The sequence below is a fragment of the Simochromis diagramma genome, unplaced genomic scaffold, assembly GCF_900408965.1.
Source record: "Simochromis diagramma unplaced genomic scaffold, fSimDia1.1 OVJJ01000463.1, whole genome shotgun sequence".
Classification (NCBI taxonomy): Eukaryota; Metazoa; Chordata; class Actinopteri; order Cichliformes; family Cichlidae; genus Simochromis; species Simochromis diagramma.
The window spans coordinates 372,307-388,321 of NW_024386941.1; the positions used below are offsets into that span (position 1 = coordinate 372,307).

General features: G+C 40.1%; 1 protein-coding gene across 1 annotated transcript in view; it reads left to right on the plus strand.

Moving 5' to 3' along the window:
• Window positions 1-3,406: 3,406 nt before the first annotated feature.
• capn5a (calpain 5a) overlaps window positions 3,407-16,015 on the plus strand; it is a 32,218-nt gene continuing 19,609 nt past the window's right edge. The window contains exons 1-2 of the mRNA XM_040037493.1: window positions 3,407-3,648; window positions 11,565-11,724. Of these exons, the coding sequence (XP_039893427.1) occupies window positions 11,569-11,724 (156 nt within the window). The 5' untranslated portion in view covers window positions 3,407-3,648; window positions 11,565-11,568. The remainder of the gene's footprint in view (window positions 3,649-11,564; window positions 11,725-16,015) is intronic.

Sequence of the window (16,015 nt, forward strand, 5' to 3'; positions counted from 1 at the left end):
ATTAATGTACAGTCTGAAATATTTACAGCAGGAACGTGACCGCTTTCTACATTTAACAGAAGTCAGCGTTTGCCTTCAGAGAGCAGAGAGTGAGATGGAGTCTTCACTCACCTAAGTCCTTTCCATCTCCACAGTGTAAAGTCAACTCCACCTCTGGATGACCTTTGACCCGGCAGGTGGGGGCCACAGTCAGAGTGCCCTGGCCGGTAGCTCCTCTTCCTGGATTGGCTGGGACGGCGAGGAAGGCTGTGAAAGTTAACCACCTGGTTAACATTTTAAACCTGCAGAGGACATAAAAGTCAGCTGGTTTTTACAGTTTGAGGGCAGTAAAATACACGAGTGTGTGATCGCACATGAAATTAAATGTATGCTTCTTTAGTGTCCGAATTCAGTCTAAAAACAGCAGCCAGTAAAAGTACAACGATTCAAGTTAGGAAGAAAGTGGAGCTTGTAGATGCAGAACGGAGCTGAAAGAAAGTGACCTGCAAATCAAAAGAAGAGCAGCTGAAAACATTCCCAGCTTGTGGTAAGGAGCTTTTAGTTTAGAAGGTAAATGCAAACAAGGGCGAAAAGCTAAAACAGCTTGTTACAGAAAAATAAAGACTACTGTGAATCATGTATCGTGCAAAGTTACTGTGGCAAGATCCAAAAAAAGAAGCAGTCCCATTACTTCCATCAAATTCCTGCTCTGACGAGTAAAATACTTGAGTGAGCTGTAAATTTAATTACAACAAGCATCTTGGCCGCACCATATAAGATGCATCAGGAGTATATCAAATTGTGAGTCATGCAAAACCACTCTGTTCTGTTAAAGGTGTAACGGGAGTGCTTGTAAAGGACTTTACTGTCATTTCTATTCAAAGTCAGCTGTTTAAAGTGATGATTCAGGTTTTTTACTCACAATAAAAGAGCACCTGAACACATCACAGGACCCCTACAGCTTTAGGAGAAACAAGTCAGTGCGAATAAATCAGATGACAAACCGTCCACAGTGAGACAGTATTTTAGAAAATACCTCAGTTCTGCTCTCAGCCTTTTTAAATTATTTTATGAGGTGAACTGTTGAGTGAGTTGGTTCACAGCAAACGAACTCAAACCAAAAAGAGTGAATCTATGAGTATAGTTTAAATAATAGAGCAGCTAAAGTAGAGCCCACGTGTTTCATATTTACCTGATGTGGATCCTTCCTAATGTGGTCGTGTTATCCCTTTAAGTCTGATCTCGTGGCTCTGATGCTCGTGCTGCTGCTACAGTTTCCTCCAGCAAAGTGTAAAGTGCAGTTTCTCACATGACTCTGTGGATGTCTTCTGCTGTGATGGTGTTAAAGATTAATAACGTCACACTGACAGTGGCTTTGTTTTCACCTGCCTTCTGTACGACCTGCACTTCTCACACAACTTCAGAATAACAGTAAATGGACTGTGAGGTCAGGGAGTACTCTAACCCCTTTAACGCCATAGTGTAAGATAGTACACTATGAGTTGGGCTTAAAGGTATATAGATATAGAATAAAGATGCAGTTTTAAATTGTAAACATTTTACATCTGGTAAGGTGTTGAACAGAGCTGCTTTAAACTGTTTTACTTGCTATAAACAAACACAGGAAACAGGTAATTATCTGCTTGTGTTATTTCTCCCTGTGCAGACAGGTATCTGCCTGTGGTTGATTACACTGATACAGTACATGTACGCACCACCTCCTCGGATATACAGAGTCTTGATTCTTAGTACCACTGACCTCTATTTTATAAACACAAATGGACGGCTCCCCAGAAAGTACTAAAAGTAAGCTGAGAGTACACCTAAACTCATAACAGTTCATTCTGGCCTTAGCAAAAGTGTCTTCAATCACAGATTAATTGCTGGTTATTCACATTTGAGTGTGGGATACTGGACCATGCTAAATAAGATGTGCTAATCTGAACGAGCTGGGCTGAGGGTACCTATGAAACATGAAATAGGCCAAGCAAAGCCTAAAACTGTATAGAAGTAAATCTGAAGAAAGTAATGGCAGCACAGAAGAGACTGTGATTTATAAACCTCCTTTAAAATAAAAGGTTTACTGAAGATGAATAGCACAAGCTGTGGAAACAAAGAAAAGCAACACCTGGATATGAGTTTGAAACGAATCCAGTGCCTCAGTGTGTGTGAAGCTGCAAGAACAATGCAACAACTTCAGGCAACACGCATCAACTTTCTCTTTTGTAAAATCACTGAGGTGACAGTACTCACAGGTGTTGTGGAAGAGTGTAGCGATACATCTGAAACACAAAAGAGAGGTTTAAAAATGAAGGTGGAGCAGCGAATCCACCAGCTGGAGGAGTTTGTGGCAAAAAGAACGGAGAACCAGCAGCCTTGGAGAGAACACCAGGTGATGCCTGACTACACAGCTCAGGTGATCTGTCACACACACCTACACCAAGTCTATGGAAACTTCTCTTGAATTAAAAGATAAAAAGAAGTAGAAGTGTAGTAAAGGACTCACTAATGGTTTTTATGAGGAAGAAAGTTATGCATGGTCTTTGTAGGTCATATTACTTGCTAGTTCTTGCTTTATTTTATTTCATCTGTTTCTGTTGTGCTACCTTTTTCTGAAATAATTTGCTTAACCTTGTAGGGGTTTGTCTTTGTGGTCTCTATTCTTTTCATGAAGGCATTTTAATGACACGGGATTTATTGATTAAATAAAACTTCAATTAATATTGCTAAAATGTTCATGTTTATTATCAGCAGTAGAAGTAGTAGCAGTAGAAGTAGTAAGTATGATGCATGTGTTTATGGTTCTCTCATGTCAATTACTGGAACAGACACCAGAGGTCAGCGTTGTTTAACAAAAAGCCCAGAAGGAACGCGTCTACGAATAACTTACAACTTAAAACATAGTAAGACGTTTTTCTTGTTTAAAATTTTAATTGTAAATAATTCCGTGATGAAAATCATCTGATCTTAATTAATTTATCACCTGCTGTTACTGAATTTGTTTTAATTTGATTTCATTTTACAGTTTTTAATGGTTATTTCAGTGTTTTGTTTACAGCGTTAAGATTTTTTGTGTAAAGTTAACAGGTTTTTTTTATTTGTTTGGTTAGTTTATTAGAATTAGGGGGGTATTCCTTATAATTTTTGTGTAAATTTTACAGTTTTTTTTATATATTTGTACTTTTTTCTTAAAAAATAAACATTTTTTCCCAAAGTAAAGTTGACAAATTCTTTTTTTTTCTCTGTATTTTTTGTAAAATTGCTAGCTTTTTAAAAACAGTCTTTTTTTTTTCTTGTAACTTTGCTTGTAAAGTTTAATTTGTAAGTTTTTATCTCATAAATGTGCCACCCCTCCTCAATCTCTACTTCGATTTAGCGCTTTAATCCAAAAATGATTAAAGGAGAGAGGAGTGGTTTGTCTGAGCGGTACGTGAACGCATCTCCTCCCTCGGTGAAGGCGGGCTGGTCGGTGTGACAGCAGCAGCGCAGAAGCTCCTCCTGCCTGTTTCTGTGTGGTTTTTATTTTTAGGGTCGCAAAGTAACCAAAAGAAACGTCCTCACACCACCGAGCTGACAGCAGGGAGAACACGCCAAAACCACCCGTGAAAAGAGCGAGAGACGCGGAGTGAAGCAGCCAGGGAGCCCGAACCAAAACACAACCATTTCCAGGTGAATATAATTAGTTACAGCTAACTCGGTGCTGAAATGCAGTTACGTCTGCAGTCGTAAATCACTCTGGAACTCTTATTAAATACTTTTTGGGTTGTTGTTTTTTCATGCAAATATATTTTATTAAATTTGCCGCTTTTTTCTTTAGCAAACAGGACGCAGAACTGTTGGAGTCTGCGTTAAAATAAGAAAACGCTGGAAAAAGATGAATATTGTGCTACAGAGCTGCCCTACAGCAAAGGGCTCTCTGTATTTGTTCACGCTTTCGATTTCCTCGCCTTCACTTAAGATCACAAGATTTAGGAATAATAAAAAAAACTTCGAGCAAAACTTCATCTTTTAAGCTAGCTAGCTTTCACATACACATCCGGCGCGCCCTTCAAAATAAAGGCAACGATTAAAAATTGTTGCAAGATTTTGAATGGGTTTAGTAGTGTAGCTCGTGGAATAAGACTCGACTATAAACAAAAGATAAAATAGAATAGAAGTGTTTGCGTGGTGTAGTTTCAAGAATAACGAAAGAAACGTTTAGGGATATTGTAAGTCATTTTGATGGTTAACGTTTGAGTTTCCGGTTTGATTTTAATCTCTCTCCGGGTGTCTTTACAAAGCTGTAAACATCGAAAGTCTTCATTAATGTCATCTCATCTGAGGCAGAGTGAGGCAGGTGGACTGTGGTGCAGATTATTGTGAAAATTCTTCACCCCACACGCATTTTTGTGATGTCACATGATATCACACATCATGCGATGTTTCAACATCTGCTTTGGGCTGTTTGTGTCACACATCCGTTGTGTGTTCGTGCCCGCATAAAACCACACCCATGTCTGGCTGGTATTGGTCGTATTGCTCCATGGTTAAAGCTCTCTGTCTGTAGATACCAGGGGTTAATCCAGTCACGTCACAACACAGTAGCTTTACAGCTGCTGGAAGGAGGAAGACGAGCAACCTGCAGCTGTTATTAGCAGACTGATGTAAACAGATGTGTTCAAGTCTTTAAGGTGTTTGTCCTGAAACGGCTGCAGACGCTACACCTAATGAAATATGTTGTCTTTCCTTCACCTCTTGCATAAACCTGTCAACAAATTGACTTCTTAAGTCTGAGTTTAATAAATTGCATTGGTTAGCAGATTCCATTGGGTGACAAATTAAAGGAAAAACTCAAACCTCTGAACCAACTTTTTAATTTTTGGCTCTCCACTATAAAAGTCCTGAAAATGAGGGTTGATTTGTTAATAACTCACCTGTTTGAATTTCAATATATATATAGTTAGGGGCGTGGCTGTTTTGACTGACAGGTGTCCGATCAGTGTCTGTTAGACCTCACCTGAGTGACTCAAAGGCTCCTGTCGACTGTGTGAGTGTGTTTGAGAGGGTGTAATTGGTGACTTAGGGAGCATTTGTAAAGCTTTCCTTGCCTCCTGCAGTTATCTGATAAATATTGGGTTTTGTTATGAGGTACGGCCCACATTTTTATTCTTGGGCTCTTTTACAGTAGCTTTGCACTATTCGTAGTTCAAATGAATGCTTGTATGTGTTGCACTCAGTCTTTTTGCAGCCCTTCACTTCATCCTCTGTGTGAAACAAATAGTTTGACTCTTTCACCTGTTTATTACCACCTTTTTGTAAACAGGGTAGGTGATAAAGCCCAAGCCCTCTTTTAAATAGACGCCCTTATAGCAGTCTGAATAAAACAATAAAGGCACAAAGATAAAAGAGATGTAAAACAATAGAAAATAAATCCATTCAGATAAAAATAAATCCAAACAGGGCAAGTTGTTCTTGTTTGTTTTTTTTTTTTTGTTTTTTTTAAGATTTATTTTTAGCAATTTATCTTGAGGGGGAGTGACACTTGGGAAGTACTCTGGACCGGACTCCAGCTTTTGGTATATGGTGTCAGCTCAACCAGGTGAGCAATAGTGACACCTCTGGGCTTGAATGTCTGTGTGGGATTGGGGGGCCTGCACAAAGATTAATCTGTGCACAGAGCCACAGTGATCTAATAAAACTCAGCCCGAAGTTGCACTGACTGGCCCAAAGTGGACGACCCCTCAAGCGTTATGAGCTCCATCTGCTGATTCATAAAGTCTTGCTATACTGGTTTTATTGGCGTGAACTAGGGCTGCCACAAACGATTATTTTGATAGTCGACTAGTCACCGATTATTTTTGCGATTAGTTGACTAATCAGATCATCATCCATTGGATGTAAAACGTACAGCTTATTGCACCAGCAGCATCTGCTCTTATATAACTATCATTAGCTTACAGCTTTAAGTGTTTAAGGTATGTGCTAACTAAAAATAAAGACAAGATGATAGTTTATTAAATTTTAATGAAATTTGCAGTAGAGCTGGGCGATATATCGCGTTTTTAAAAAATATCGATATATTTTTATACGAGATATAAGCTGTGACAATATCCTTTATATCGATATAGTCTATGTTACGTTATAATTATACTTGTGGAGCCGCAAGTTTGCCTCTCTTTCGTCCACTTTTGTCTTTACGCAGCGTTACTCAGCCTCGCCTCTCCTTCACTGAACACAACTCCCCCTCCTCCCCCATCGCTTCACCTGCAGGAAGCGACAAGATGGACACGGCAAATCTGCGTTAACGAGTTACTGCGCATCGCCCCGTGTGTGGGGCTGGACGGCGTCAACGTGTTAGCTAGCTAACCACGCTAACGAGCTAACGCCATGCAGCCCAGAGGCGCTGCACAGCCTAAAACCCTTTCATTCTCTCAAAAGTTGACAGCGCGCCTTATGTATGAATTCTGGTTGTGCTTGATGGCCGCGAACCGATTTTATGTGGTACACGGCGCTCAGCAATCTGTCAAAATGTTTTAGTACGACTTTGGTAAGCTACGGAGCTGCACCGCTTGAGGGATTGTCGGAGCATTACGGCTGAGCCTCGCGGAGTGATACGTACTGTGCTTCAGCGTAATATTACCGTATTGTGTGTGTATAAGGACCATAAATGGCACCTGTTAAGAGACACTGTTACTAAGTGGATTTCAAACTCCAGGCTGTCAGTCAGGCAGTAGAAGTTGGGAACAGAGCAGCTGTGAAATCTGTCTTTGTTATTGTGCTCAGCGTCTTTTAGTTTACATTTTGACTGCACAATTGTGAGCTTTTTGTTATGCACAAAAACAACAGTTTTCTTTTATTTATGGAGCATTATTATTTAATAAATGCTCATAATTTATTTTTGAGTAAATTTTATGTACATCTATGCTCTATGTTAATAAAAGTGCCTGTGTGACATCTGGGACACAGCTTTGACTAAGAACTCTCTTTTTGTTCTTACTTTATGGCTTTAAAAAAAAAATATCGAGATATATATCTTATATCGCCATCCAGCTAAAAAATATCGAGATATGAATTTTGGGTCATATCGCCCAGCCCTAATTTGCAGATTGTTTCAGTGAAGTTTAATAAACTCCTTGCTATCTAAAATATAACAGCACACCGGAGTATATTCTTGAGCATCTCACACTTCTGATAATCAGCTGTCTGCTTGACGTTTATTCAGCTGTGTAAAACTATAACTTAATCTCAGCCAAACCGATTTACTCAGGAACAAATAAAATACTAAAAAAAAAAGCCAAACAATAACATTTTGAAGTTATCTAAGTGACTTATATATGTTTAACCTGAGTAGCGAAAGACGGCGGTGGGTTTGAAAACGATTTGCCGGGAGTCCGGTGTTCTCACCGACTCTAGTGACCCTGCCCCCGGCTAGCTATCGAGCTGGTGGGTAACAGACGTCTCCGAAAACGTCGGAGCGCTTTTAAAAATATGTGGTGTCTTGATAAACTGAGCAGATATTTGAGGTTTACACAGCTACATTCTCGCCTGAAAATATGTTAAACGTTTAAGAATAATAAGAGTAATATTAAAACTAACTAGCTGCCGCCATTGTTGGAAACTGATGTCCTCTTTTGACATCAACATTATTTTAGAGGATTTATAAGTCAGCTTTCTTCTGATTGGATGCCACTTACAAAGGGTAAGTGTGAACAGCTGGTGGGTGGGGCTTCTGTAGGGGGGAAAAAAACGGTCTAAAAACCGAGGCTCCTTTATGGCAGAAATCATAATAGGTTATTTCAATCAGCACTGAGATTACAGTTATTTATCTTACACATGAAAAATTGTTCTTTTAATTAAGAGGATTTCCATTAATTCAAATTCTGCTGGGTTGAGATTTTTATGGAGGGACCAGGAAGAGGATGTGATGAAATGAGAGCATTACTACAATACCAAATGCAGCACGATAATTATTTATCTTTATTATCCTGTTTAATATAAATATTCAATGAAAGCCAAGGTTGTAAATCAAATTCACATTAATTGCACAGCTGTACTGGTGTGTACTCTGCACTTCAGTGTGAATCTCTGCCACCGTAACAGGATATAAACGTACTTTATATCATCACACCTTACATTTTAATGTCCTTAGAAACAACGTGCTGTCTCTTTAACACATTTACATTCATAAAATCTGAATAAACTTGATGAAGTCACGTAGGAAAACCACCTCAAAACAGGAACTTACATATAACTACATTCATTTTGAGGAACAATGACAGACCCCCAGAAACAAAAGTAGTATTGAAACATTTTTTACTTTCATCTTCAAGTCAAATAACTGCAAATCAACTGTTCATGCAAATCAGTGGAGACGCCATCTTATTGGTGATCAATCTGTTATTGGTGCCACTAATTTGCCACGACTTATTAAAAATGGCTGTAAATACGAGACACAGAAAATCGCAGCGTCCCCCTCCTCCCATCAGGCAGTGAGTCATTGCTCAGTAACGCTGCTGAAGAAGGTCACAGTGGTTTCTTCCAAACAGACGCTCGCTCAGATCCTCTCAGGGTCTGCGTGCTTCCCTTCAGAAATGTTTACTGGCTGTTCTTTTTTACTCTGTCGTACATTTGATGTTTATTCTTACTTTCTCTCAACCTTCAGATGTCTTACGAGCCGTTTTCTGTAGAAGCGTTTCTGAAATTTAAAAGCTCTGCAGATAAAACCCAAGTAATAAAGGTTCATTTCAGCTGCATTTAAAAAGCAATAAATAAGTTCATGTTAGAGGATCTAAAAATGTAAAGTTATCATTTGCATGATGTAAGTTCAGTATTTTTATATTTCTCAAACTTTATTCTTTTTGTCTTACTGGTCGTTTTACTGCTTTTTTTTGTCACGCGTCATGCAAACTTGGCTTAACTGTATGTTCATGTTTGTCCACATGAATATAAAGGTCTTCAGTTTAAATCTTGAAATATTTAAAGTGTTTTGAGTTTTATCAAAGTCATTTTACATCCATAAGTGTGTCACGTTTAGTTTGTAGTTGGTAAATGTTGGCAGGAGGACTCTGTGTGCTGATGACGGGAGGAAACGGGGACGTTTAACAAAAGCTCCTGAGACACGGGAATGAACTCCGGTGAAATAATAGTTTGTAACAAACAAAAACGAGGGAGAGTAAGATAAAACGCCGGCCCTGACAGAGGCGCTAAGGCACAACAGAGTTTAGACTACATTTAGAAAAAAAAAATTGGATTGCTTTTGTAGAATAAAGTCAAAAATAACGTTGAACATGTATTCTTAGGAGAAAAAATCTAAATGTGAAGATTTCCGTTGTTTTTTTTCTCAAAGTAGAATTACGACTTTAATCCCGAGATTTCGACTTTAGTGTCAAAATGGTCGATAATATATTTTTTTCTTAATCTGGCCCTAATACTCCATCGAGTGGGAAAAGCACAAAGGAGGAGCCAAGTTTCAAATAAAACAGGAAGTAAACTAAAACGGAGGCCGTGCACTTGTTCAGTGTTTTCTGCATCATTCGGGAAATCCGTTCTGTGGCTGTGTTTATTGAACCAGACCACCAAGCAGGAACCTAATTTGTTGGGGGAAACACACGCGCTCATTATTCTGCTCTGTTCAGCATCATCTCCGTGTTTATTGGCCTTATTTGACAGTGATATCATTACAAATGGGCCTGATGATTCCAGTGAAGAGTCTGCATCAGTCTGAGCAGAGGTAGATTCATGTCAGTCCAGTAATTTTCATACATGCATGACATGCACATGTCAGTTTTCATAACTGTGGCATTGTTTTGAAGGCTGATTGTCCTGCCTGTACGTGTTGTTTAGCGTCTGAGTCTTTTAATGCGACTCAGTTCTAATGACTTTATTTGTTGTTTTCAGTTTTATTGATTTTCTTATTGTATTCTTTTAGCTGTACAGCACAGTTGTTTCTGAGTGTCCTTATAAATAAGGTGACTGTCACAGTTTGATGCTTATCCCATGCCCCGGCTCGATGAGCTCCTGGGTTTCGGCACCACTGTGACACAAAAAGGACCCGAAGCACACAGCTTTGACCCTATGGAAATGGGGAAGGCGTGACCAGGTGTTGAAGAGCACCTGTTTTGATCAGCCTGTCCTGACACCACACCCTGAACCCACTGATCCACCCCTCCCCTGCAACTGAGCCACAAACCACGCCCTGCCACAGTGACTTATTTTACCCGGTAGTCACTTTTTAAAAACAAAAGAAATCTGCCTTTAATGTATCCTGAATATCTGAACATCGCAGTACTAAGTGGCATCTGCAGCTCTCCTGCAATGAATGCAGTGTTTAATTGAGGAATGCTTTCAGCTGAAGTCCTGTGGTCAGTCCTTCTCTGTAGATCAGTGTGAGAAAACATGCTCTAACCTCAGTGAGTCACTCTGAATCTGGATGCAATCCCGTTCCTGGAAAACAAAATAAAAATATTCCTTTAGTGCTCAGCAGGCCTCTGGTTTCTCCACCTGGGAAACAAAAGCACAGCCCTTCCTCTTTTTGTCTCACTTTTTATTTATCTGACAGGAAGCTGAAGCTGCTGTTAGGACGTTTTTGGTCAGATCAGGCTTTAATGTCACCACACTTTCACACAGGCATGAAACTTTGATCGTGTATTTACTTTGCTGCCGATCCGTAGTCAAACATGACCGCCCGAGTTTCTGTTTGCTATCCTGTCACATGACTGGTGATGATCTGACTATCTTGTGTGTGTGTTGTGCATGTTTAAGGAGTTTTAAAGAAGTACTCCCTTGTTATTAATCCTCATCCACAGCTCTGTGTGCAGTGTGAGGCCTTGAACAGGATCAGGAGACACTGAGGCTTCTTAGAAATCTCTGACTGTTTTAATGGGAAATATAGAAGATTAATCAGTCGTTATGGCTTTTTATCATTAATAAGAGGTTTTTTGTTTCATTAAGAATACAGCCCTTCCTGCACACTCACACACCCTCCTAAAACATGACTCGTGATGCTAATCATGCTGCTGTTGGTTTAGGGTTGTATAGTGGCTAAATAGTTGGTTTCGCCTCAGACAGACTCATTTGATGTGTTGTGGTTGAAATGAAATTCAACATAGTCAGATATGTTTTTGATACTATCTGAATTCACTTACTGCACAGACAGATTGTTGATGTTACAGTAAGTGAAGGCGGTTATTGATTGGATGTGTCAAGCTGCGATTCCCCATTCCATGGTCATATGGTGTGAACAGTCATTTCACATAAAACTGTAATATTAGAACAATATAAAGAGGTTCAGTACGCTACACAGACTGTGTGTGTGTGTGTGTGTGTGAGGAATAAGGTCAGTAAGACCAAAGCCTGCAAGGGAAGGCAGCAAACCTGTGAGTCAATACGACATGGCATAATTACAAGTGAATGCAATGGTGATACTGTTTTCCAGTCTTTTCATGTTTTGCATATGCTGATAAACTTCAGAACACTTCGTAGGAGGCTAACTAATTAAACCCCTTATCCTTCCTCACAGCACAGCCCTCTGATAGTGAGGAGTCAGTAATTATATATCGTGTAAATGCTGTTTGTGCTTCATTGTAAAGCATTTTGTTTCTGTGCAGGAGGATGGCGGTGCCGTACGAGGGTCAGTCTTTCTCTGCTCTGAGGAGGCAGTGCCAGCATAAAGGAACTCTGTTTGAAGACCCTCTGTTCCCCACCTCCGACCAGTCTCTGTTCTACCAGCGAAATCAAATTGGGCGAGTCACCTGGAAAAGACCAAATGTGAGTGAAAATAATGTTTTAATAATGGGGAAGTAGTAGCGCTGCACAATTATTCTGATACGTATTGTAAACATGTGGAAAATAATAATAATGATGACAGATGATATTTTGCAAAGTGAAATCAGTCAGGTTAGCAGTATTTTAAAAAATATATTTTCTTTGATGGTTTGTATCACGTAACAGGCCAGAAAACAAACACAGTTGTGAGGTCTGTTTCAGTGTCTTTAAATATCAGCTACAGCTGCTCATATAACCCCGAGATGAGGTATAAAAGAGAATAAGCCCTCACAGAGTCGGTATAAAAGGGGAAGCTATCCATAGAGGCCAGCCCTGCTTTTAGTCACACACTTTAAACATGTTTATTTCTGCTGAAAAGGTGGTCATTTTAACATGGGAGCTATGGGGACTGAGTTTCTTATAAAGGCAGCCTCAAGTGGCCACTAGAGGAACTGCAGTTCTCAGTGTTTGCTGCTTGTTTCCATCTTTTACAGCTCAGTGGGATCAGCTGCATAATCATCCGCGCTGGCGATCTTTTGTAGAGCTCTTATTTTATGCCTGTGTGAAAGAAGAACGCAGTAAACTCAAAGAAGGTGGAGAGTTAGTGATACATCAGAGACGAAGGGTCAGCTGTTTATTCACGGTGGAGACGGACAGAGGCCGTAGGCTGGGAATGGCGGCGGTGATCATGAGACAAGGCTCCATATAAAGAGAGGAGAGGTTAAAGCGGCTGAATGGGAGAGGAATTCATGGAATTTCAAGCCAACAGCAAGGAGTTGTGTGTGTGTGCGTGTGTGTGTGTGTTCATGTTGTAAGCAGTTTCTGGTAGTTACTGAACAAAAGGAACTTGAATTTGAAAGTGCTTTACAACTGGTCGTCTTCACACTCACCCTGAGCAAAAAGCACCTTCTGTGAAGCTTTTGACTGAACTGTTCCTGTTAAATATAACAGTTAAATACAACTGTGACTAGGGCTGGGCCATATTATACCGTTCACGGTAATACCGGTACAATGTTAGGCAACGATAAGAAAATGAAATATCGAGATAGAATATGGGTAAAACGCGCATGCGCAGTGCCTTTGTTTTCAAAGGGGAAAAGCGGATTGTTGAGTGAAACAGATGAACCAGAATTGGTTTTTAAAAATGGTGCAACTTCACTGGTTTGGTGTTTGTCCGTCAGATACAAAACAAAGCACATTTTTTTTGTAGAACATGCAAGCGGGCCGTCGTTATTGCCGTATTTGTCGGACTAAGGTGCTCGTAAATCTGGGAGTAATCTGGGTCCTAAACTCTGTCTTCTTCAGGTCCCAAAGTCAAACGAACACTGCAGCATCACTGAGAGTTAAAAACTGTCTACATTCTTTCATCTTTAATAAAACAATCAGCATTGCTGCTTTACCAGGTGTAACTATGAAGTTTAACATCCAGGCATTCATGAAAACAGAATTTATTACATTTAACGGAGTTAGAAGTTAGCAGGAAGTTAGCTCGCTAGTTTTGCTAGTTACCTAAACATGATGTAGCATGTTCTGACTGAGAGATTTCTGAAAAAATTCATACGTGCAGCTCTGCTGTCACTTCCAACATAAATGAAGACAGAAAACTAAACAGCAGTGACGTTTGTAGGGTTACTGAAGTTGGGCTAGGCTGGTGTATATAATGATGTGCTACGTCAGACCTTCCCAAAGTGTGGGGCCCGCCCCCTAGGGGGGGCGCAGAGCCATTGCAGGGGGGGGGCGAGGCATGAAAAGGGGAAAAAAACAAAACAACGCTTGGACGCTGCTAGCACGGGGCGCCCACACAAACGCAAAGCAGGAGATGAAGCATCGCTGAATATGTTTCCAAACCAACTTCATTCTAAGCCAAAGACTAGAAAATATGGTGAAGCATATCTTCCCTTTGGCTTCACCTGCACAGGTGCCGAGGTAGGTCTCCCCTGCAGGATTGGTTTTCCCTGCATCGAGAGCACGCGCTGGGCTCTCCAAATCACAGACAAACAGTATCCCACATACTTGATTTTTAGTTCACAAACACTTGTTGTAATGACTAACTACTCCTGACATTTTGGAGATGTTAGCTCTTTATACAGTAAAGTTGCAGCGGGATACGAATAATATCAGGCTGATCCTGCCAGGATTTGTTCCCTCGGTTCAAATCACGGACAAACAGGATCCCAGCTGTTTATGTTTTTAAACCTATTTTGCAGAGGGATTGAAAAATGCATTGATAGCAATGTTGAATATTATTACACAGGAAAAAAACAACTACACGTAAAATAATCACACCGTGACGCCTCTGCCTTTCTAAATGGAGGGACAGTAACTGCGTGTGTGTATGTAAGCGTGTAAAACCTGAAGATGGAGACAAAATACTGTTAATCTGACTATCTGCCATTCTGTAATTCATCTCCTGTAAACAATAACGTGGCGCACAGCGTGACGTGGAAAAAGGCACATACCTTTAACGTTGCGTGACGAACTCTGTATTCCTCGTCCACAGGCAGTTATTTGCAAACCTCCAACACCTTCTCTGCGTGACTGAAGTCAGTCCAGGTCACACTGCGACTGTTTGCAGGAAGGTTGAGTCCGATCAGGCAACCTGTGGAATCGCTTTACGATCAGAAGTGACCGAGAGTGTTCAAAACGCTCAAGCTCTCCAGAATGTGAAAAAAATCAGTACAGCTTTCCTGTTTTTACTCGTGTGACTGAGACATTAGCTTGCTCTGATTTAGGAGGTAGCTTTATCAAGCTAAGTGTGCCAAGTGTCTGATGATTTTCTCTAGAGCCAATTTAATACAAGTTTACTCGGCTACCGTTATCTCAGGGTGGTTGTCTGCACCTCATCATTGGACCACGGTGGTGATTTGTGCGCAGCCATTTTACTCGTTGCAGGTTTCTGCTAATGAAGAAAAGGCGTAACCTTTAGCTTCATACAGTTTTTACTTGTGAGAATTTATATTTCCCTATTTATGGTCATCTCACACATATGTGACTGAGCACAGAAGCTCCACCCACCCATTGTTAAAACCTTCTGTTTTCAAGAAGCAGCAAATCGGAAGACAGTTGGCTTAAAGGGAAGGAGTTAAAACAGCTTGTTTCAGATTAAATGAACTGAGGGGCTTCACCAAGACAGAGTATGAGATAATGAGGATCATTTAAAAGTGAACAACGTTTTTATAGACCTGGATAAATGTCTAATGTTGCCTTAATTCCATGTTGGATTTGTTTAGGATCCTTAAACTGCAAAAGTGCCTCTTATCAGAGGCTTTGAGTCAGCCCCACTGCACCTTTAGGAAAGCTTTATGCAGTGGAACAGCAGCTGTTTAAGTTCAGATGCTGGCTGAACATCGTGCTCGTAATGGAATTGTTGCTTAACAGATTTCCAGCCTCGCTCTGCTGCTGTGTACAGAATCCGTGCTCGGCTTTTCACGTTAATAATGCTGAGTGAAAAGATTCATTTCTTTCTTGTCTTGTGATTTTTTTTTTTTTTTTTTCTTGACCTGCATAAAATCTAAATGCACTGCTCTTTAAGTGCTTCTCATTGAGTCTTATTTGATTAAATGTGTAATTTTCTGTCTTCCTCTAGGCTTGTAGTGTATATACACTATGAAAGAGTGATTTCTGTGTATTTCGTATGCTTTTACTGTTAATTATTCATGCTAAATTATTAAACAGAGCACTTAAAGCATTTGATCAATATTATTGATTTGTTCAGGGAGTGGAGAGATAAGGGAAATATTTCTTTGGTTACACCCTAAACTTAACCCTGACTTCTCTGTGGTGTCTCGTGAAAGTTTAGCACTCAATATCAATACTTCAGCTCCAGCACTCAAAAGACAGCTGTATATTTAAACCAGTGATCATATCAAGAGCTTATTATTTCAAGCTCTATAAGGCAGCAACCTCGAGGGTTAAAAAAAGTGAAGTGCCCCAGCCTGCAGTTCCTCTAACGTCCACTTGAGGCTGTGTTCAACAGAACGGGTCAGTCCCGTATTAAAATGTCTCACTTCAGAGCAGAAATAAACAAGTTCACGACCTGGTACAAAAACTAGCTTTGGTTTCTGCGGATAGTTTTCAGCTTCAGCTCTGGGAGGGCTGAGCTGTCTGTCAAATCATCTGCTGTGGCTGCTTTGATAAAGGGGCTGATGCTAAGCAGGTATAACAAAGTGGATCTGTCGACTGAAGTTGTGCTGTTGGTGAAATTATTATTTTTGCTTCCTGTGTAAAAAGTTTGTGCATCAGTTTTAAATGATAATGAGTATTTATTTATTTATTTTTTGTTTGTTATTTATCA